General features: G+C 37.6%; 2 protein-coding genes and 2 long non-coding RNA genes across 6 annotated transcripts; all 4 read left to right on the top strand.

The window, feature by feature from the left end:
- Positions 1–519: 519 nt before the first annotated feature.
- Positions 520–2,042, top strand: LOC306853858. Its single transcript, XR_013782776.1, has 3 exons — positions 520–591; positions 1,691–1,790; positions 1,938–2,042. It is a non-coding gene; the product is annotated as an uncharacterized lncRNA (long non-coding RNA).
- A 1,974-nt stretch (positions 2,043–4,016) lies between these two features.
- Positions 4,017–12,108, top strand: LOC306853844. The gene is made up of 6 exons (XR_013782773.1): positions 4,017–4,096; positions 5,803–5,880; positions 6,063–6,297; positions 7,452–7,608; positions 7,716–7,795; positions 11,450–12,108. It is a non-coding gene; the product is annotated as an uncharacterized lncRNA (long non-coding RNA).
- Positions 12,109–13,249: 1,141 nt separating this feature from the next.
- LOC306858584 (all-trans-retinol 13,14-reductase-like) lies at positions 13,250–16,984 on the top strand (the record flags this gene model as incomplete). The annotated part of the gene is made up of 9 exons (XM_079399177.1): positions 13,250–13,510; positions 13,965–14,166; positions 14,266–14,463; positions 14,567–14,686; positions 14,836–14,974; positions 15,092–15,201; positions 15,600–15,766; positions 15,857–16,016; positions 16,187–16,984. The coding sequence occupies 9 exons, from the start codon at positions 13,250–13,252 to the stop codon at positions 16,330–16,332; spliced, it is 1,503 nt and encodes a 500-aa protein (XP_079255303.1). The 3' UTR covers positions 16,333–16,984.
- Positions 16,985–17,318: 334 nt separating this feature from the next.
- cdk21 (cyclin-dependent kinase 21) lies at positions 17,319–21,317 on the top strand. 3 transcript variants are annotated; one of them, XM_079391384.1, is made up of 8 exons: positions 17,319–17,515; positions 18,040–18,305; positions 18,393–18,525; positions 19,238–19,405; positions 19,493–19,602; positions 20,087–20,137; positions 20,245–20,377; positions 20,478–21,317. In XM_079391384.1, exons 2-8 carry the CDS (start codon positions 18,073–18,075, stop codon positions 20,568–20,570), a joined length of 921 nt encoding a protein of 306 aa, XP_079247510.1. In that variant the 5' UTR covers positions 17,319–17,515; positions 18,040–18,072; the 3' UTR covers positions 20,571–21,317. The 3 variants fall into 3 exon arrangements, with proteins under 3 accessions (XP_079247510.1, XP_079247511.1, XP_079247509.1); XM_079391385.1 differs by having other exon boundaries at positions 17,389–17,515; positions 20,522–21,310; XM_079391383.1 differs by having other exon boundaries at positions 17,399–17,515; positions 18,372–18,525; positions 20,478–21,310.
- The last annotated feature ends 111 nt before the right edge of the window (positions 21,318–21,428 follow it).

Here is a 21,428-nt window from a genome sequence, read left to right as displayed (position 1 = left end):
TACATGCTTTTTGTATGATCCCTCTTATTTTGGAAAAAATAATCAACATATTGCAGATTCTGAAAGGTGTATAAAGTTTTGACCTCAACTGCATCTTCCTAACCCATTTATAAACATGCAGTTATTTCAGCCAAGTTCTCATGAAAATAATAATAATAAAAAAATTCAATCAAATAGTGTATCTGTCATTTCCCTATATTTGTGGAACGTATAACAAAGGTCACGTGTGGCGTACGCACCAATAGCGGCAGCGGAGGGGCGGGGCATCTATCCCAGCATCCGTTGATCCGAGATTGAGGTCTCTGCAGAGTAAAAGAGGGCGTTTCTGAATTTGTGGGTGTTTTCAAACTGCTGGGAGTTTCTCAATCATACAAACAAAATGATCCCCCTTACCTAACCCCACCCCTAAACCTACCGTCTCGCTGCAGCCTGCGGTGGACATCCAACCCCGCCCACATCCAAGCGTGACGTCACAAGCCACGCCTGTGTCCAAATACGTCACATACCTATTATTTTGCACCAGGAAAAAGCATCGACAAGAAGATAAGCCTAATTGTTTGCAAACCGAAGCAAAAGAAGTTTGCTGTGTTGGTAAGTAAAAAAAAAAACATATTTTGTCTTTAGGAAGACTTAAAACGTTGACAACTTGAATGTTTGTGTGCATATGTAAACAACAGTTCAGCATGCTTATGTGTTTTGAACTGTACACAGGCACGTTATTACTTAGATATCACTAACATTATGTATATATATATATATATATATATGTATGCATGTTTGTTTGTGTGTGTGTGTTATCCAGCAAGAAGTGAAATGATGTGGTTCCTCAACCAAGATACTGTGCAAGGGTTCTGTGATCAGTGTCATTAAAATATCATGTGTATGGGGAGAGATGAATACATATGTGAGAGGGATAGAGTGTGTATATGAGTAGGTAAGAGTGTTATTTAGCTATTATAAAAAAAGGGTTATTAAAAAAATTGCACATTCAGTTAGTTCATTTTATGTCACAAAAAAACAGTGCACTATATATTTATTAGTGCACTGATTCTTACAACATATAATGAATGTTGAGTTAATGTGCAAATTTTATAACACTCATCTCACCCACTCACAGATATGTACTTACCACCCCACACACACACACACACACACACGTGTTGGGTTTCCATGTTTTATGGGGACATCCCATAGGCGTAATGGTTTTTATACTGTACAATCTGTATGTGCTATTGCCCTACACCAACCCTACACCTAAACTTAGCCCTCACAGGAAACATGCTGCATTTTTAGATTTTCAAAAAACTTTATGCTGTATGATTTATAAGCTTGTTTCCTCATGGGGACCAAAAAATGTCCCCACCAGATTAAGATTTACTGGTATTACTATCTTTGTGGGGACATGTGGTCCCCAGGACGTGATGAATACCAGGTGCACACACACACACACACACACACACACACACACACACACACACACACACACAAACACTCACTCACACACAGATGATATTTTAATGATATACTGTACACTGATCACAGTTCCCTTGCACAGTAACTTGGTTGAGCAACCACATCATTTCACTATGAATTGCAGGATAACTCTGTGTTTGTGACATATTATCTTTGTATTATTCTATATGAATGGAAAGATCACATAATGATTGTCAATCTTTGTCATGTTTTACAGCATTCTACACATTTTTGTTCCTAGCCTGATGCAGAGCAGTTCTGCCGGGATGAGGGGTTCCTGCTGCAGTTTCACCAGTAAAGAAAGGTCTGGAGGAACGGTGGGAGCATTTCTCTAGATACTGTAGTGATTGATTTTTGTTGTTTAAAATCATAAATATTCTTGTATGCAAAATGATGAGGTAAATACTATTTAGTATGACAAATATTTAGTGGACCAACACACATGTATTCTGTATTTTTAACAGGAGTGCCAAGAGGACATAAAGTGGAAGTTTGTAAGAGACATTGGCCCAGTGTTGTGCTGGATACAGAGTCACCGTGAGTTATTCTGTGGGGAGGTGAAAGGGCCTGCTTTACTCCAGATGGATGGTAAAAATCAACAAAATGCCATCAAAGACTACCTGGGTTCGAATCAGATGAAGCAAGAGATGTCTTTTTATTAATCTCTCAGGACCTGCAGTGGGACATTCACATTCACACGCTCCAAGAACTGTACTTATCCAGAGTGAGCAAAAGAGCTGGTAAAATCACTCTGGACCCCTCACATCCAGCACACTCCCTCTTTGAACTGTTACCGTCTGGTCGACGCTACAGAGCTCTGAGCACCAGAACGACCAGACACAGAAACAGTTTCTTCCCTCAGGCCATATCTACCTCACAAACAGTTAAATGTTCTCCCCACTGTGCAATAAAACATGTGCAATACCAAACTATCCATACTTATATTTATTATACATATGTTTTTGATTTAATATATCATACATCTATCCACATTCCCTTGCATAATTTGTATACAGCACATCTGTACAATACAATATTCTGATTGTTTGAGTATCTGCAGGAGCTGGACACATTCATATCAAATTGTGTTGCTGAACAAGGCTTGAAAGTCCATGCCATGTTTCTGTGAATAATCTAACAAGGCAAGGAATCTCTCTGTGTAGCTCATGTATGTATGTGTACTGCATTTCAAGAACTGTTTATCTGATCATTCAGCTGTTCATTTATAATAGTTTAAACATATCTCTTATAGAACATATATTTTGTAAAAAAATGTATTTAGTTATTTTTGTAAAATAATAAATATAAAAATACCTAATGAATCAAGGGATGTCTGTTTGTTCATCTTTAAATATGTGGAGGACCTGGACACACTTCATATGAAGTTGTGTTGATGAACAAGGCCTGAATGTCAATGTCATGTTACTTGTTATAATCTATCAACGCAAGCAATCTCTGTTCAGCAAATGTATGTGTCTCCTACTGCATACTGTATGGAGAACTGTCAATCCTTTCATTCAAATGTTAACACTTGATAAGTGGAACAACACATCTTTATAAAATTAAATGACGATTATAAATTATAACAATGTGTTGTGACTTTTACAATAACGTCTTTATAAAATTAAATGACAATTATGAATTATAACAATGTGTTGTGACTTTTACAATAACGTCTTTATAAAATTAAATGACGATTATAAATTATAACAATGTGTTGTGACTTTTACAATAACGTCTTTATAAAATTAAATGACGATTATAAATTATAACAATGTGTTGTGACTTTTACAATAACGTCTTTATAAAATTAAATGACAATTATGAATTATAACAATGTGTTGTGACTTTTACAATAACGTCTTTATAAAATTAAACGACAATTATAAATTATAACAATGTGTTGTGACTTTTACAATAACAAAATCTAATTATCCCTTTTAAATTTGATAAATCTAAAAGGTGTCTTATGTAGTTTAAAATCGATAGTAATAAATGAGAATTTATCTCATTACAATAAGGTTGAATAAGGTAAGGTGTAGAGGTTTTTTATTACAATTAGCCTAATTTAATCAACCTTAATCATTTAATCAAATTTAAGCGTTTTACAGGCTCTTGTGATGAGAAATCAGCTCTGTACATAAGACATATTAAATATATTACATTTAAGTTGTGCCATTTTAGCCTAGACATCCTTTAAATAAATAAGAAAACGTGTATTAGTAAAACGAAAGGCAACATTATTTTATTTAGATCCCAGAAACGGCTGTAAATTGCTTGGACAAAACGTTACTTCCGGGTTTCCCGGGGAATAACAAGAGGTGACGTATATTATAGGGCGTGGTTTCTGACGTAATGTTTTGACGTGGGCGTGGCTGTATTTGGTATGGGCGTGGCTTGTGACGTCACACTTGGATGTGGGCGGGGTTGGATGTCCACCGCAGGATGCAGCGAGCCCTACTTGGATCACTATGACGTCAGCCAATCAGGACACATGGTCTAAAAACGCCCCGATCTGGTAACTTCCATTACTTTGCTGCAGAGACCTATACTTGGTTGATCCAGACTGAGGACATTTGGCGGTTTTTTTTCCCGGCTAGCAGCGGTTTCTATGGTGAGTAACGTATGTCTCTAATTTGATTATCTATCAAGTAAAGTTATTTTAATAAGCACTTCTTGTGAAACGCTATTTTTCAGATAATGAAGCAAACGTTGAAGTTAATGAAGCTAATGTTGTGACCACACTTTGCGAAACCAAAGTCTGCATTAAGTTATCAACATTATCTCGTGAGAATTCGCGTCTATTTTTCGTAAAATGTGGTTCAACAAGATGTATATTTACTTGCGTTTGTATAGACACTGAAACGTTTTAACAGCAAGTTAAACTAATTCTGTCGTCCGGACAAAACGTAAATTATTTATGTCTGAACAACGTAACTTAACCGTCTTACAAATAAACCCATATGAATATGCAATCGTGGCATTAACATGTATTATATTGTATTATATTGTATTTTTCATACCAAGGCATGTTTCTAACTGTGCTTAATAAGTGAAGTTTGCTCATTTAACGTTACATAAAATGATAACATGTCTGTTCTCTGAGATTTCTGCTGATAACTGGTTTCGAGTCCAGTTCAACAAGACTAGATATATTCTGTTTATAAACACTTACAATTAATCATACCTGCAAACTTGTCGCTTTTCGGCGACAATCGCCGCTTTTACAAGTTATGGAGGTTGTCGTGTGCGCAGCAGTCATTCAAGTCATGTAGCCCTACTTTTAAAGCGTTTTTGATGCGTTGATGTGGGTAGATGTGACTGTTTAGACAACAGCTGATGCGAGAGTAATACAGTGTAACAAAGCAATTTGACGTCTTGTCGCATTGGATGCGCCGCATTACTTGTAAACAATGTCTATTTAGAATCTGGCGAACGTGCAAGGCTAATGCGTTCACAGTGTCGGCGTCGCCCATTCTGCACCCCCCCCCCCCCCCCCCCCCCCCCAAACACTGTCACTTTTTTTTTCTCTGATGAGTTTGCAGGTCTGATTAATGGCATTTTCTGCATTAGTTTAATCATTGCATGTATTTAGTTTGCCGTACGTGGGACACCAAAGGCCTTTTCTCCGATATGCTGTGACTGACAATTGAACACACACCAAAACGCAAAATAATTTCAAAAGTAATTCATTTGAATGCAAGTCTTATAAAACTGCGTGTATTTGAAGCATCTTCCTCGCAGCGGCTGTTAGCATATAAACCCGCGCTGATGATGAGCTGCACATTCAGAAATAACTTCGTACTTTTACTTGTTTTATTTTGCTCAGTGTTTGAGGAGCTCCAGCATACATACAACAGACATCTGTTAGAGAAAAAAAGGAGGAGGATATTAAGAACAAAGTTTATCCGTTTTTACTGGCACTTTAAGTTAAGTTGAAAAGACCACATCTGCGCTTGTGTGTAACGTTAGCCTACATCTGCCGGCACCGGCATTTTTCAAATTAAGGACGGTTTACAGCAACGCAAATAATTGTGGGTTATCTGTAGCAGCGAAAGAGACCTCTGGAGGACACAGCCTTCTAAAGGAGACACAGCTATGGTTTTACAGTGATTCTACAGTTTAATATGCTACCATAGTTTTATTTGTGCAAGTCTTAAAAAAGGTCTTAAAAAGTTTTAAATTTGAGCTCTAAAATCCAGCAGATACCCAGGCTTCGCAGTCATGTTTAAGTGTTGCGTAGTTTTAGACCTCTGTATGACCTACGCTTAAGTCTAAGTGAAAATACGGTGTAATGTCTAAAGTTTGGGAAACAGAAAATAACCATAGCACTGAAATTTGTGTCAATAACAGAAAATACCCATAACACACAAGAAACCAGCCATGCAGAGGGTGCAGTAAATGCAGGTAATTGTATGGTTGCACTTTTTTCATTACAGTATACTACAGTATACTATCAACATTAGGTCATAGCAACGCATCTGGCAACACCTTAATTTTTTGTTTGTTTTTTGAATACTACACGTCTGAATACCACTAAGCAAATAATTGAGTGTCAAAATACAATTTTCTTTATCTTAATTTGTCAGATCTGCAGCAACTTATCGAGCAATCTGAGCAGCAGGTGCTGCTCGCAATAGAGAGAATGCAGACAGGCATTGCAAATTCTATTGAGCGCCTAGTCCAGGCTATTCAACAGAATCGTCCTGGTCCGGCATCCATTACATCACCACCACAGGAGACCATCGAGAAGCCCTGCAAAACAGTCCAGGAGCTGCAAGCATTAACATTAAAACTGGAGTGCACAGAGGGAAAAAAAGGATGGTATGTTGATATAACATGCACTTTAAAGACCCATTGTGCTTTTTAATTTGTTGAATTTCAACACTAACACTTGCTTTGTAATCAGGGCTTGAAAATGAAAATGAAAAAAAAAAATCAATCAATCGGTTTAAGAAATTCTATATTTTAATGTTTCTGTTCCTGCTTTCCTCTGTATTATTATCATTCCGAACCTGGATTGAGTAGAAAAAATACCAGTTAGTAATGTTTTTTTTTTTTTTGTTTTTGTTTTTTTCGTATAATAATATAATAATAAAAGTACAGCATTGTCTTTACTCAAAAAAACAAACAAGCAAAAAACAGTTCTTAACCCGCTGCACTTAGGCTCAGCCAATAAAGCATCTTTTCTAGATTTTGGCCAAATGTAGGCTACTAAACAAAAGAAAAAAATCTGTCATTGCTTTAAAGACAAAGTATTTTTTAGACATTTAAAAATGTTGGTTGAAAAAAACCCTACTCGTATATAATTGCGTTTTGAGAGAAAATAAATAAAATATTATAAATTGCATGTGTTTAGGCTATAAAAACGTCAATCCAAAAACAAATTAGGTGAAACTGGTGCCTACCTCTCGCATTCGGCATGAATCCAAATTGTTTCCATTTTTGCAACGTATCTGGATGCTAAAATATTATTTATGTAAAAGGCTTTGTACTTAACTCGCATCGACATAAAACATCATCCTTTGTCACGCAGATCAACAGATTGTACAACAGTGCAGTTTAACGTTTAATATATATTTTTTATTTCTTTAACTATATTTTATTTTGATAATGAACAGGCTGCATGGTGTGATCTGTTGAATCTATCCTCGGATAAAGTCGCTGGTGCATTGCCATTGTGACTTACCTATGACGAGTTCACAGCTGAGTGCAGGCATTTCATTCGTTGGATGCGTCAGAGTCACATTTGCATAGGCTGCACTACTTGAATTCATGATTGGTTGACAGTAAATTTTAATTATTAAAATGGAACAATAAAATAACATTAATGGACATTTCAAATTTTCGATTCTCATCGGAACTATAAAATTTGTTTTATTTTGGTTTCTGGTTCTGTTCTTGTCAAAAATTCTGTTTGTTTTCGTTGAACCGGTTCAGAGCCCTGTTCTTAATATTTCTTTTTATATGTTGCATAGATCCAGTTTTTGAGCTTGTTGGGAGGCAGCAGCATTGGGGATGCAGTGAGAAGAATCCTCCGGAAACTAGCTACCAATGAGGCCTGGTCAAATTACAGCCTGAAAGGCTGAAAAGGAAAACTGCCCTTCATGGACATCCCTCACCATATTGTTTTAAGTAAGCTTTTCAAAGCCTCTCTCTCTTACTTATTCATGCAACTTTTAAAGAGCAAATTATAAACCATGTCTGTACAAATACACTGCTGCAATGTTTAACTTTTTAAGATCAAGCGACAGAAGAGCGTGGTGCAAACAACTTTTGTGGAACAGCACCTTTAGAAAAATATTTACTGAGAAAAATGATGGTGTGTATTCAATACTTATTTTACCCACTGTGTGTGTATGTGTATATATATATATATATATATATATATATATATATATATATATATATATATATGTATATATGAATATTTTATATTATCTCTAGAATAACGTAACTGTTTGATTTATCCCTTCACTTATTTACTTAGTACATACAGTGGTGCTGGAAAGTTTGTGAACCCGTCAACGTTTCTAAATTTCTGCATAAACCTACCTAAAACATTATTAATTTTTTTTAATTAATTTTTTTTTATTCAAGATTAGATTCAACTTTATTGCCATTGTGCAGACTACAAGTACATGGCCAATGAAATGCAGTTAGCATTCAACCAGAAGTGCAAATAACAAAGTATATAATAAATATAAAAAATAAATTTCATTAAAAATAAATAAGTGTATATTAAGCTTTATGACATATAGTACAAGTTATGAGGTAGAGACCAGCTCAATGCAAATGACTGTAAATACAACATAAGGTGCAAAGGAAGTATAAACAGAATGTGCATTACACAGTGAGTATAAATAGAAGGCGCATTATACAGTGAGTAATGAAAATAGCATGTTTAATATACGGCCAGTGACCATAACAGTGCAATTTCTTTGTATGCTTGTTTGTTTTAAAGTACACAAAGAAAATCCAACCAAACAAAGGAGACAGAAATATATACTTTCTCATTATTTATTGAGAAAAAAAATTCAGTGTTGCATATCTGGCAAAACTATGTGAATCTTTGCTTTCAGTATCTGATGTGACCGCCAATAACTGCAGCTTAACTTTTCTTGTAACTGCTGATCAGTCCTGCACAACAACTTTTAGCCCATTTCTCATACAGAACCACTTTAACTCTGTGATGTTGGTGGTTTTCCTCCTATGAACTGCTTGCTAAGGTCCTTCCACTGCATTTTAATTGGATTTAGGTCTGGACTCTGAAGTTGCAATTCCAAAACATTAACTTTGTTCTTTAATGAGTAGAGCTACTTGTGTGCTTGGGTCATTGTCTTGCTGCATGATCCATTTTCTCTTGAAACTCAGTTCTTGGACAAATGTCCTGACATTTTCCTTTTATAATTTGAATTGTTCCATCAATGATAGCAAGTTGTCCTGGCCCGGATGCAGCAAAACAGGCCCAAGCCATGATACTACCATCACCATGTTTCACAGGTGGGATAAGATTCTTATGCTGGAATGCAGTGTTTTTTCTTTTCCAAACGTAATGCTTCCCATTTAAACCAGATAGTTCTCTTTTGGTGTCATCCGTCCACACAGCATTTCTCCAATATCCCTCTGGTTTGTCCACATGATCTTTAGCAAACTGCAGACCAACAATTTTCTTTTTGGAGAGCAGAGGTGGCAACACTTTATTTTAAGGTGTCACGTTTCATGTGCTTACTATTATAATAACAATAAATGATGCATAATTGCATGCAAGTAACCCTAAGCCAACCCTAATCCTAACCTGAACCATATAGTAAGTACATGTAGTTAATTAATATTACTCAGTACTTAAACGTATAATTACACTGTAACAAGGACACCTTAAAATAAAGTGTAACCACAGTGGCTTTCTTCCTGCAACTCTGCCATGCACATCATGGTTGTTCAGTGTTCGCTTGATTGTGTACTCATAAACTGTAACATTAGCCAGTGTGAGAAAGGCCTATAGTTGTTTGTAAGTTACCCTGGGGTCCTTTGCAACCTCACAGACTATTATACCTCTTGATTTCGGACTGATCTTTGTTGGTTGACCACTCCTGGGGAGGGTAACAGTGGTCTTGAATATACACCATTTGTACACAATGTGTCGGACTGGATTTGGGAAGTCCAAACTGGTGATTAAGAGATGGTTTTATAACCTTTTTCAGCCTAATGAGCAACATCAACTCTTTTTCTGAGGTCCTCAAGCATCTCCTTTGTTCATGCCATGATTCACTTCTACAAACTTGATCAGACTTTGATGGATCCCTGTTCTTTAAGTAAAACAGAGCAGACACTGACGCCTTTTAGTCATCACATTGTTTGAAAACACCTCTGAACAGATGGACTAATTTCACCTTCAAATTAACTACTAATTGTAGACATTCACATACTTTTGCCAGTCACAGATATGTAAAATGAGAAATTCTTTGAATAAATAAATGAGAAAGCATATATTTTCATTGCATTTCTCTGATTGGATTCTCTTTGTCAACTTTCCGGACTTTTTTGGTTTTACTTGAAACTTGAAGATCCCTGACCTCTGCCTTTATGAAAGACAAGATCTACCTATTGAAGAATTGATAGAAAAAGACATCCCAGATTGTACTTCCAATTTGAGGCCTTTGATTTAGTATGTTACTTAGTGATGTACTCATCATAGCTGATTCAAAATCAGATTTTATTTTTGTACCTAACAAATTGGCTGATTCTGACACAGATTTTTTTTAAAGAAAATGTATTGGCTATTTAATTATAACAAACAAACTGGCCTTAAACAAAAAATGCCTGTAGCCATTTGAAATTAGAGACAACCACTGCATTTTAATCATGATCCAAACAAAGATGATGCACACATGTTGCACAAGCAGTTGTTTTTCATTTGAATGTGATTGTATAATTTCAGGATTTAAAACAAAAACAGAATGGTCTGACTTTAGGTTTTAAGTATTTTATTTATTTAATTTTTTGCTACATAAAACATATCTGCATGAAACAAAAATAGCAGGCCTGAATGAGGCTCAAATTCACTCTCTAACAGCAGATAGCACTTATGAACCACCCATGATATTCAAATTCAAATTTTATTTGTCACATACATATACATACATAGTACGACATGTAGTGAAATGTATTGTACGACTGTCCAACAAATTGTCCAACAAAATTAAGAAAAACCTCAAGTTTACAAAAATACAAATAGAAATAGAAAAAGTACAGTAAACATATATACAGAAATAAACTAGCAATAAAATAAAATAAAAAATAGATATGAAGAATAAAAATAGATATGAAGAATAAAAATAGAATATGATTCTAAATAGATTCTATAACAAGTAAAGTGTATGTCAGTGATAAAGTGTCCGTGTGCTGTGCAGTGCAGTAAAGTGTATAAGTGAGTAAAAGGAATACAAGGAATACTAAAGACAAAGACAAATGGTATGTAAGTCCCACTCATTTATCCTTACGTAACCTTCTACAAATTAGTGCAGATTGTATTTGAAGTGTGCAAAGTGGAAGTGTGGGGTGATGTGCTTAGAGTGGAGAGAGGTTAAGACTCCGAATGGCCTGCGGGAAGAAGCTCCTCCTCATTCTCTCTGTGTTCGCCTTCATGGAGCGGTATCAATCGGATCAATGGAGCGGAGAATCCAATCAGAGAAATGCAATGAAAATATATACTTCAATATAGCATTTCCTTGGTTACTGCTGTAAACAAAGCAGAGAAATGTAATGCCTTTTTGTACTTATTTTACTATTATTTTTGGGATCTACTGGGACAGTGATAAAGATCTATCGACAGGTCGATCCACAGGTTGGTGACCACTGTTCTAAAGGGTTTGCAGACTTTCAAGCACCACTGTATATACCTAAGTGTAATTAAAAGCCATTAAAAAGTAATTGTAGTGATTGGTAAATATTGTTATTTATGCTTTTTTTTCAGGCAGCAGAAGAACAACTTGGGGCACCTCCTGAAGATGGAGACAGTGACTAATACAAGCGTATACACACACACACACACACACACACACACACATTGTATATAATTAATGTAAATTGTTATACTGTTACTGTTTACCATTGTTTTGACAAATGTAGATGCTATGGAAGTTTTCATGGCAATAAAGCCAGTTTGAATTCAATTGAATTGATTGAGCTTTCTCTGCCCCCTCTCTCTCTCACCCACCCTTCCTATGCATGACCACATGTAATATTATGTTATAATCTGTTTTTGTTCACAATGCAGATGAATGACGAATTCCTGCTTTGTTTGTTTATCTTTGAATATGTTAAGCGTGAAGACAGTGCTTATGCCCGATTAGGTTTTGAAGACCAAGAACCAGTGTGAAAGATGTGTTGCAGTAACATTATAGTTTGATCCCCTAAAGTTTCCTGTGATGTTACTAAAGGTTCTGAAAATATTCAGTAAATGTGATGGAAATACCTAAAAAGGACCAAAAAATAACATTCTAGGTTGGTCCCCCAAAGGTCTTGAAAACATGGACTGTAGTGTAGAGACCTAGAGGTAATGTCCTATAGTACTGGTCCACTAAATGGCCCGAGAACGTCTTGAATGCTCTCTGAAGGTCCACCAAAAAACATAAAGTTAAAAAGTTAAAGTCGTGACGTATTGTCAAGTATGGTGACCCATACTCGAAATTGGTGCTCTGCGTTTAACCCATCCAAGTGCACACACACAGCAGTGAGTAGTGAACAAATGCACACACACACACACACACACCGTGAACACACACCCGGAGCAGTGGGCAGCCATGCTGCAGCGCCCGGGGAGCAATTGGGGGTTCGGTGCCTTGCTCAAGGGCACCTCAGTCGTGGTATTGAGGGTGGAAGCGCGCTGGACATTCACTCCCCCCACCTACAATTCCTGCCGGCCGGGGACTCGAACCCGCAACCTTTCGATTACGAGTCTGACTCTCTAACCATTAGGCCACGACTTCCCCAACATCCCCCAACCCTTAAAAGAACTTAACATTGTGACCATTTAGAAACGTTCTGGGAACATCAAATTTACAAATAAAATATGGTCCCCTAAACATTCAGAGAACGTCCTGAAAGTTCCATTAAGGTCTCCCAAATAACGTCCCAGAACCCTTTAAAGAGCTCCACATCGTGACCTTCTCAGAACGTTCTGGGAACATTACCAGGTGACGTCCTTGACACCAGCAATGACGTTTTGAAAACGTTCTGGGAACATCAGATTTCCAAATAAAATATGGTCCCCTAAACGTTCCGAGAACGTCCTGAATGTTCTGTGAAGGCCCTCAAAATAACGTCCCCCAACCCTTTAAAGAACTCAACATCGTGACCATCTCAGAACGTTCTGGGGACGTTACTAGACAACGTCCTTGACACCAGCGGGGACGTTCTGGGGATGTTCTGGGAACATCAGATTTCCAAATAAAATATGGTCCCCTAAACGTTCTGAGAACGTCCTGAATGTTCTGTGAAGGTCCTCCAAATAACGTCCCCCAACCCTTTAAAGAACTCAACATCGTGACCATCTCAGAACGTTCTGGGGACGTTACTAGACAACGTCCTTGACACCAGTGGGGACGTTCTGGGAACGTAAAATTTCTAGCGGGGGCGCCGTCAACTATTTAGGCAGAAAAACTATAGGCTGCTAAGAGTTTTATGGGCCGATCAGACAAACATGGTATGAGAAGATATATAGGCCCGGCCCAAAAAGTACGTCGGCCCAGCGGGAAAATACCCGGTCTGCCAGATGGCCAGTCCGCCCCTGGGTATCCACTATATTGGAGAACTGCTGGTTGACAGCCCATTTCGCTGTGTGGTTGACCAGTTGACCAATGGACAGCTGCAGTGGGACCCGCTGGAGAACCCTTTTGACAAAGTGGTCCTGGGTCCACCAGAAAACCGGCGCATATACCCCATCTACAGTGGAAAAAAACGCTACATTGATGAACTGAAGAAGTGCTTCCCAGGGGAAGAAAAGGCCATCGATGAATATGTGAGACTTTCCAAGGTAAGAAACAAGGCCAGGAACTAGTGTTTAGGAGTTTAGGCCTGTTGGGTGGTGGTGGTGGGGGGGTGTTCGGTCCTGTGGCTAATTTTACACAATGATTACAAAATTGGTCTCATTTTTAAAAAGGGTTTCTATTTAATGAAAAATTTTCCCTTCATAATAAAGAACTTCATTCAAAAACTGCATGTTGTGTTTACTTGTGTTATCTTTGATTAATATTTCAATTTGTTTGATGATCTGAAACATTAAAGTGTGACAAACATGCAAAAAAATTTAAAATCAGGAAGGGGGCCAACACTTTTTCACACCACTGTATCTAATCATTAGTTACAAAGACTAGACTTAGAAACTGATTAGACCTGAAATCCACTTTTGAAGAACACGTGTTAAAGAGCTTCATGGAGACACGGAGTAAAACACAAAATGTAACTCTGATCTTTAATGCTCCTGTCAGAAAGTTGCAAATGGCGTATGGTTCATGGTCCTGCTGAAACTCCTCCCGTCTCCTATCGCAAAGTTCCTGGTGCACACAGGCCTGGCCAGTCGCCTTTCTTCCTTCTTCCGCAATGCGTCCCGCAGCCTGACGGATGTGGTGAGTGAGCTCACACAGAATAAGGACCTGAGAGCTGTGATGTCCTACATCTTTGGGACCTACGGTGAGATGATCCAGCTCTTTGACTTGTGGTTTCATTTCTAGCCATAAACCATACAATAACTCACGGCTACTGACCTTCTTCAGTTTTGTGTTTAAACAGGTAAAATGCCCAAAGATGCAAGCTTTTCCATGCACAGTTTGCTTTTGTGCCACTATTTGAGTGGTGCCTGGTACCCAAAAGGTGGTGCTAGTGAGATCGCCTACCACATGATCCCCATCATTGAGAAGGCAGGAGGTGCAGTGCTCGTCAGAGCACCTGTCAACCGCATTCTCCTCAATGATGCGAAAGAGGCTATTGGTAACACTTAAGACATCTTCCCACTTTACTTACTGCATTTTAGAACTAATACAAATTAAAGCCAGGATTTGATGACTGGGCTGTTTTGTTGGTACTGATGCAGGTGTGAGTGTCCTGAAGGGGCAGGAGGAGGTGCATGTTCACGCTCCCATCGTGATTTCAGATGCTGGAATCTTCAACACCTACGAACGTCTCCTGCCCAAAGATGTGCAGAGTATGACTGGTGAGAGAGAGCCTACGTTTATTCTGCTTTTTAGGAAGAAGATAGAGCTACTCAATGTACTTCATATATTTATAGTTGAAACCTCTTTGCACTGATGTTTCTTTTTGTGTGTGTGTGTGTGTGTGTGTGTGTGTGATGGTACCGTACAGCAATCCAGAAACAGCTGAGTATGGTGCAGCATGGAGATGGTGGTCTTAGTATTTTCATTGGTTTGGATGGGACAAAAGAGGAGTTAGGCTTAAAAGCAGACAATTATTTTATCTTCCTTGAGAACAATTTGGATGAACTGTTAGTGTGAACCTACCTTTACTAAATATTATACAAGTGCTTGTTCATTTCTAAATCTTTGTCCACTGTAACATCAGCACGGCTCTCATTTTGTGTTCATGTCTGCTGTTCTTCCAGATTGGAGGGTTACATGAAGGGGAACAGGGAGGAATCTTCTAAAAAGGTCCCTATGATTTTTATGGCTTCACCTTCGGCCAAAGACTCAACCTGGCCAGAAAGAAGTCCAGGTAGAGAGAAAAGGGGAAGATAAACAGATGTCTTGTTCAAATCTGGAGTTAAGAATTTTGTCTTTTTGATCACAAGTGGACAAACCTGTAACTGGTGATGGCGCAGTGGATAAGACACATGCCTCTGGTGTGAGAGACCCGGGTTCGAATCCACTGTGAGACACCAATGTGTCCCTGAGCAAGACACTTAACCCCTAGTTGCTCCAGAGGCGTGCGACCTCTGACATATATAGCAATTGTAAGTCGCTTTGGATAAAAGCGTCAGCTAAATGAGTAAATGTAAATGTAATTGTAGTTCAGTGTGTTTTGAGCTTGTCCGCATTTGACAAGAGGAATGTGATGTGGTTGACCACTAAAATAACTTATTAAAATAAGTTCCAAATATGCTTCACCTACAGGTAAATCCACCGTGACTGTCGTTAGCTTTGCTAACTATGCATGGTTTGAAGAGTGGAAAGATGACAAAGTGAAGAACAGAAGCTTAGATTATAAGGAGCTGAAGGAGGCGTTCATCAACAACATATTAGAGGCAGTGACTGAGATCTATCCTAAGATCAAGGACAGGGTATGAACTCTCTAAACAGGGTCCTACTCTCATCATGTATTATACGCCCTTTTTGTTTTATGTGTTTTTCTTCTGTCTCTCTGTCTGTAGATTGTATATGTGGATGCAGGCACCCCAATCACGAATCAGCATTACATTGCTGCTCCTAAAGGAGAGATCTATGGTGCTGATCATGGTATTGCTCGCTTCAATGTTGAACTAAACGCCACCATCAGACCACAGACGCCCATTAAAAACCTCTTCCTCACGGGTGAGTTTGTCTTATGCAAATTAGTATGTATGCCATCCAGAAGTAGATTTTGAGATTCATTCCATGCCTTAAGTTTGTTTTAGCTGATAGTACCTAATGTTTAGAATGAAGAACGTGTAAAGTGCTCTGGTTTATCCCCATTCTCTTTCAAATCTGGACTTTGCTTACAGGTCAGGATGTAATGTTGTGTGGCTTTGCTGGAGCTCTGACAGGAGCGCTGACATGTGGTTCTGTTATCCTGAACCGTAACCTTCACCTGGATGCCATTGGTCTCGCCAAGAGAGTCAAGAATGGCAACAACAAGAAGAAAGAATAAGTATCAGTAACGCATAATGTTCATTCCCAGAGATATCAGATATGGCTCTGGAGAAGAACAAATGTAGGATATATGTGATTTAATAACCACTGCACTGCCTAACAATATTGCTCACTGTATTTGTACTTAATCATTTTAAAACCCATTTATTGGTAAAGTGTTTACCAAGTGCCTTACTGGTTTACAATTCAACTATACTGTAATTCAAGTCTAGTTTTTAATGCATTGAAAAGGGAAATTAATCAGATTCAGTTGATTTAATTTAAATGGTTTTATTGTTAGCTGTAAAATAATGCAGTTTTCTCCCATTAACCTTCTTTTTGAAAGGTTTATTGTGTGAAAAGCAAAAGACATGCTTGGCACTGTGTACTGTGGGTGTTTTGTAACTATGAACTCAAATCTTAGTTGCACTTAGATTTGATGAATTACTGTGGATCTAGGCCTGTAGGTCTGTATAAAGGGTTTACATGGATCTTTCTCAAATTATATATTTGAGACACCGTCTGAAGATGTCATCTGCACAGTTATTTGTGTGTTTTTCTGATTTTAAGTTGCAGTGATATATCAGATTGGTATAAATATGCCTGTAAATGTGCTTATTAATATACAATGGATACTTGTGCATACTGAATAAATGTTAATTTCAGCAACAAATCACTGTGTGGTATGTATCAGGTTTAAAATCAAGGGGGCAGTGTGGCTGAAAGCCAATCTTAAAATGGCAGATACTATATTTAATGTTTCTTTTCTTATCTACCCTGCTGAAGAAAAAAAAAATCATTATCTTATCCTAAACGAAGTTGTTAAAAAAAATACACATATTTTGCCCTTTTAAAGTGTCTAAGATCATTGCATGGTACAGTTTTTTTTTTTTAATATATATATATATTTTATACAGTATATGATTTATTTTTGCTGACATCCACAGTGCATAGATGTGCAAAATCGTTTCTCGTGGGAATACGTTTTCTTGAATAGTTGACATCACATAAAATGGGGGATATCCAGAAAAAAATCCTGGGCTGTTCATTGGTTGGTTTTGCAGATGCAAATCTTACACCCCTGCGTGTTCAGAGGATTTATTAAAATCATGGCAAACAACGCTTATTGATCCGTCTCATTGATCCAAATTAGTAAGCAATCGTTTTCCTGCTCAGGGTTTTGGGTGACATTGACAGAAAAGGTAAGTTAATTTACTTAATTATAGTTTTATATCTTCGAAAGAGCGTAGCCATGTGAACAAGTGTCACAACGTGCACGTTTACCGCGGTATTAATCTAAATATTATATATAAATAGTGAATAAACCCCATTTTAATGCGAGATGTATATTGGTGTTTTGGATAAATCTCGTGTCACCGGTGAGGGCAGCTGAAGTTGGGTCTCGACGCTAAGTGGAAGACTCAAGTATTATACAAATTCCAATTACAAGTCGAATTCATTTTAATTTTCAAACTAATTTTAATCTCAGTAAAACCATGTGTTTTTTTTAATTTATGTCGACGGGATTTCCTCTTTTTTTTTTTTTTTTAAATCAACACATACGTTCGTAAATATGTTATATTTATGATGTTTATTCATTATTTTATTTCATTTAACAGTTATTTTAAGCCACACAGTCCAAGGTAGAATTGAAAGCGTTTTAAAAAGCTTTGTCCGATTTTCTACGTCTTTTTATTCAGCACCCAATGATTTTCGTCTCTTGCAGTAACACGCTCTGACAGACTCATCTGATCTAAACATGGATGACAGCCGTTGTTGGGAGAGCTCAGATTATGAAATTTTGTCAGAAATCGGCCAGGGCGCCTACGGGAAAGTGTACAAAGCCAGAGAGAGGCGCGGGCAACAGCGCTTCGTAGCGATGAAGAGACTCAACATGCACGAGGAGCCGGAGTCTGGCATCCCTCAGTTCGTGATTCGAGAAGTGGCTCTTCTGAGAAAAATAGAGCACTTCAACCACCCCAACATAGTCAAGTGAGGATAGAAACGATCAAAAATGCCACATACGTTTTGAAAAGCATAATTAATTTTTATTTTAAGTATGATGATATTTCTCCTTAGGTTGCTGAATGTATCAGCTGGATGGCAGAATGAGAAGTTCGACCTGACTTTGGTGTTTGAGTATATTGATCAGGATCTGAGCACATTTCTCAGCAAAGCATCAGAAAAAGGCCTGGCCAGGGACAAAATCAAGGTTTTATCTTTGCTCCACTCATTTTGCAGAGACTTAATCTTTCATATTCAATAGAATAAATTAGTATAGGGAAAACCAGGGCTAATTTTCTCAATTTTACTCTAGTAAGGGTTTCTTTTTGAAAATCAATTTCTGCATAGACATATGTCACCCTGGAGCACAAAAGCAGTCATAAGTAGCTGGGGTATATTTGTAGCGATAGCCAACAATATATTGTATGGGTCAAAATTATACATTTTTATTTTATGCCAAAAATCATTAGTATAAGTAAAGATCATGTTCCGTGAAGATATTTTGTAAATTTCCTACCGTAAACATATAAAAACTGCATTTTTGATTAGTAATATGCATAGCTAAAAACTTCATTTGGACAACTTTAAAGGTGATTTTCTCAATATTTAGTTTTTTTTGCACCCTCAGATTCCAGATTTTCAAATAGTTGTAACTCAGCCAAATATTGTCCGATCCTAACAAACCATACATCAATGGAAAGCTTATTTATTAAGCTAAAAATGGACCCTTATGACTGATTTTGTGGTCCATGGTCACATTTATGTAAGTCTTTGCTACAAAAAAGTAATTGTACACTGCCACCATGATAGCCCATTAAAGAAGATACAGTCCTTTGGATGTACATACACCTTTAGTGACAACATGCCCCGATGTAGACTAGTGCATGTGTTCATGTGTTTTTTCCTTTCTCTTTATATAGGATGTGATGCGTCAGCTGCTCAGCGGACTTGACTTCCTCCACACTAACACTGTCATTCACCGGGACCTGAAGCCAGACAATGTGCTTGTGAGCAGTCGAGGGGAGGTCAAGATTGCAGACTTTGGTTTAGCCAGGATATATACATACCATATCGCCCTCACCCCATGTGTATGGAACTCAGATTGACATTCACAGAATTAAGTGAGGTGCTAGTGAGCTCCTGCATCTGAAGTATTTGTATTTGTGTGTGTGTAGGTTGTAACTCTGTGGTACAGGGCTCCAGAGGTCCTGCTGCAGTCCAGTTACATGTCTTCAGTGGATATGTGGAGTGCTGGGTGCATCTTTGCAGAGCTCTTTCTGTTAAGGTGAGAACAAAACAGAGAGACATTTTATACATTGGATGTCAAGTCACAAGCTGACATACACTACCGTTCCAAAGTTTGGGGTTAGAAGTGAGATTTTTTTTAAGAAATCAGCACATTAGAATGATTTCTGAAGGTCTATGTGACACTGAAGACTGGAGTAATGGCTGCTGAAAATGTAGCTTTATCATCACAGGAATAAATTATATTTGAAAATATTTATCTCACATCTTTGTAGCTTTTACTGTATTTTGATCAAATAAATGCAGCCTTGCTGAGTATAAGAGACTTCTTTCAAAAAACATTTGAAAAATCTTAATGACCCCAAACTTTTGAACTGAACATTTGTCTACAAAGCAAGAAAAAAGAAAGGAAAAACATACTTTATTTTTTTATTTTGCCTTGTGTAGATGTTTATGGTTTTGAGAATGTCAAGCAATCTGATGACATAGGCCTAATTTAAAACTCTCTCTCATCTTTTCTGCAGGCCTTTGTTTCGTGGATTCACAGAGATCCAGCAGCTGCAAAAGATCTTTGAGTGAGTCAAAATACTTCTGCATTTCCAAATCCCAGTTAATATTATTGCAACCCACAACTACACCTTTTTGTGGTAATTTGTGGTCTTGCATGTTCGCTGTCTCTCAGGGTCATTGGATTGCCGGATGAGGAGGACTGGCCCATACAAAGCCCTGTCTGCTACAGCCCTACATGGGCTGAGAAAAAGCCTGCAAAACAACTACTGCCCAGTTTCAGCCATGAGGAGAATGACCTGCTGTTTGTAAGTGTTATTTATTCCCATATGAGGGAGATTTTAGTGACTGGTTCTCAATATACACATACAAATAATTTTCTTGTCTGAAACTTCCCTTTCCACACAGCAATTTTTGACTTTCAATCCAGCTCATCGCATCTCTGCCTGCAGAGCTTTGACCCATCCCTTCCTGGCAGACTGCAACAGTGAAGATGAATGACAGATGAGTGAAGAGGGCAGAGTCAAATGATTAGACAGGGTCCTCCCACCCAATCAGGGGTGCACCGAGAATTATTCTGTTAAATAGATTTTTTTTTTTTTACAATGGAGCAAAGTGCAACACCTTAACCTGTAGATCACGATTTTGTCTAATGAAAATGAGGTGCAAAAAGTTTTAGTGGAAATGTACACTTTTACTGGTACTGCTAAAATGAAACAAATGCCCTTAAAAAAATCCATCTGTTTTTGGAGCTCTCGCTCCACAGTGGTGAGCAGGAATGAAAATTAGTCTTTTTCATGTGTGACAACTCTCTAATAATGACATTTTGTGTATGTTGCAGCAGAGTTGGCTAAACTAACAGGTACGTTTAATGTTTCCAGTTAGTTTCAATGTGCTACCTTAAGAGTTGTTTTTGAAAGTTGACTTTATAGTGATGTTTTTGTGCCTTGTTTTGTGTTTGTTTCGGCATCAATTGGAAGTGTTATCTTATTTTTAATCGCATGCAGTGTTTTAAGTTCTGAGCAAATTGTTTGAAGTTTTTATGTTTTCTGTTCCTGATGAATTTTAGGTAAACACAAACCAGAGCCAACAGTGCCTGTTTGTAATTCAATTGGTTGAGATTAAGTGTAGTTATGACATTATGCCCTTTCAAATGAATACAATTAAATTACATTTGTAATTGAATGCACATTTGACCATTTTCTTTATACTGACACTTATAGTAATAAAACTGCAATTTCAATATTGTTTGGCACCTTTCTTATTGATCCGCATAACAATTTCCGTTTGATTAATCTAATGCTGTTAGTAAAGAGCTAAGATGACCACAAGTGTCTTGCTGACCACAGTTATGGAAGT

This window comes from Barbus barbus (genome assembly GCF_936440315.1).
Source record: "Barbus barbus genome assembly, chromosome: 3".
NCBI classification, from domain to species: Eukaryota; Metazoa; Chordata; class Actinopteri; order Cypriniformes; family Cyprinidae; genus Barbus; species Barbus barbus.
This window is presented reverse-complemented; position numbering and strand designations above follow the sequence as displayed.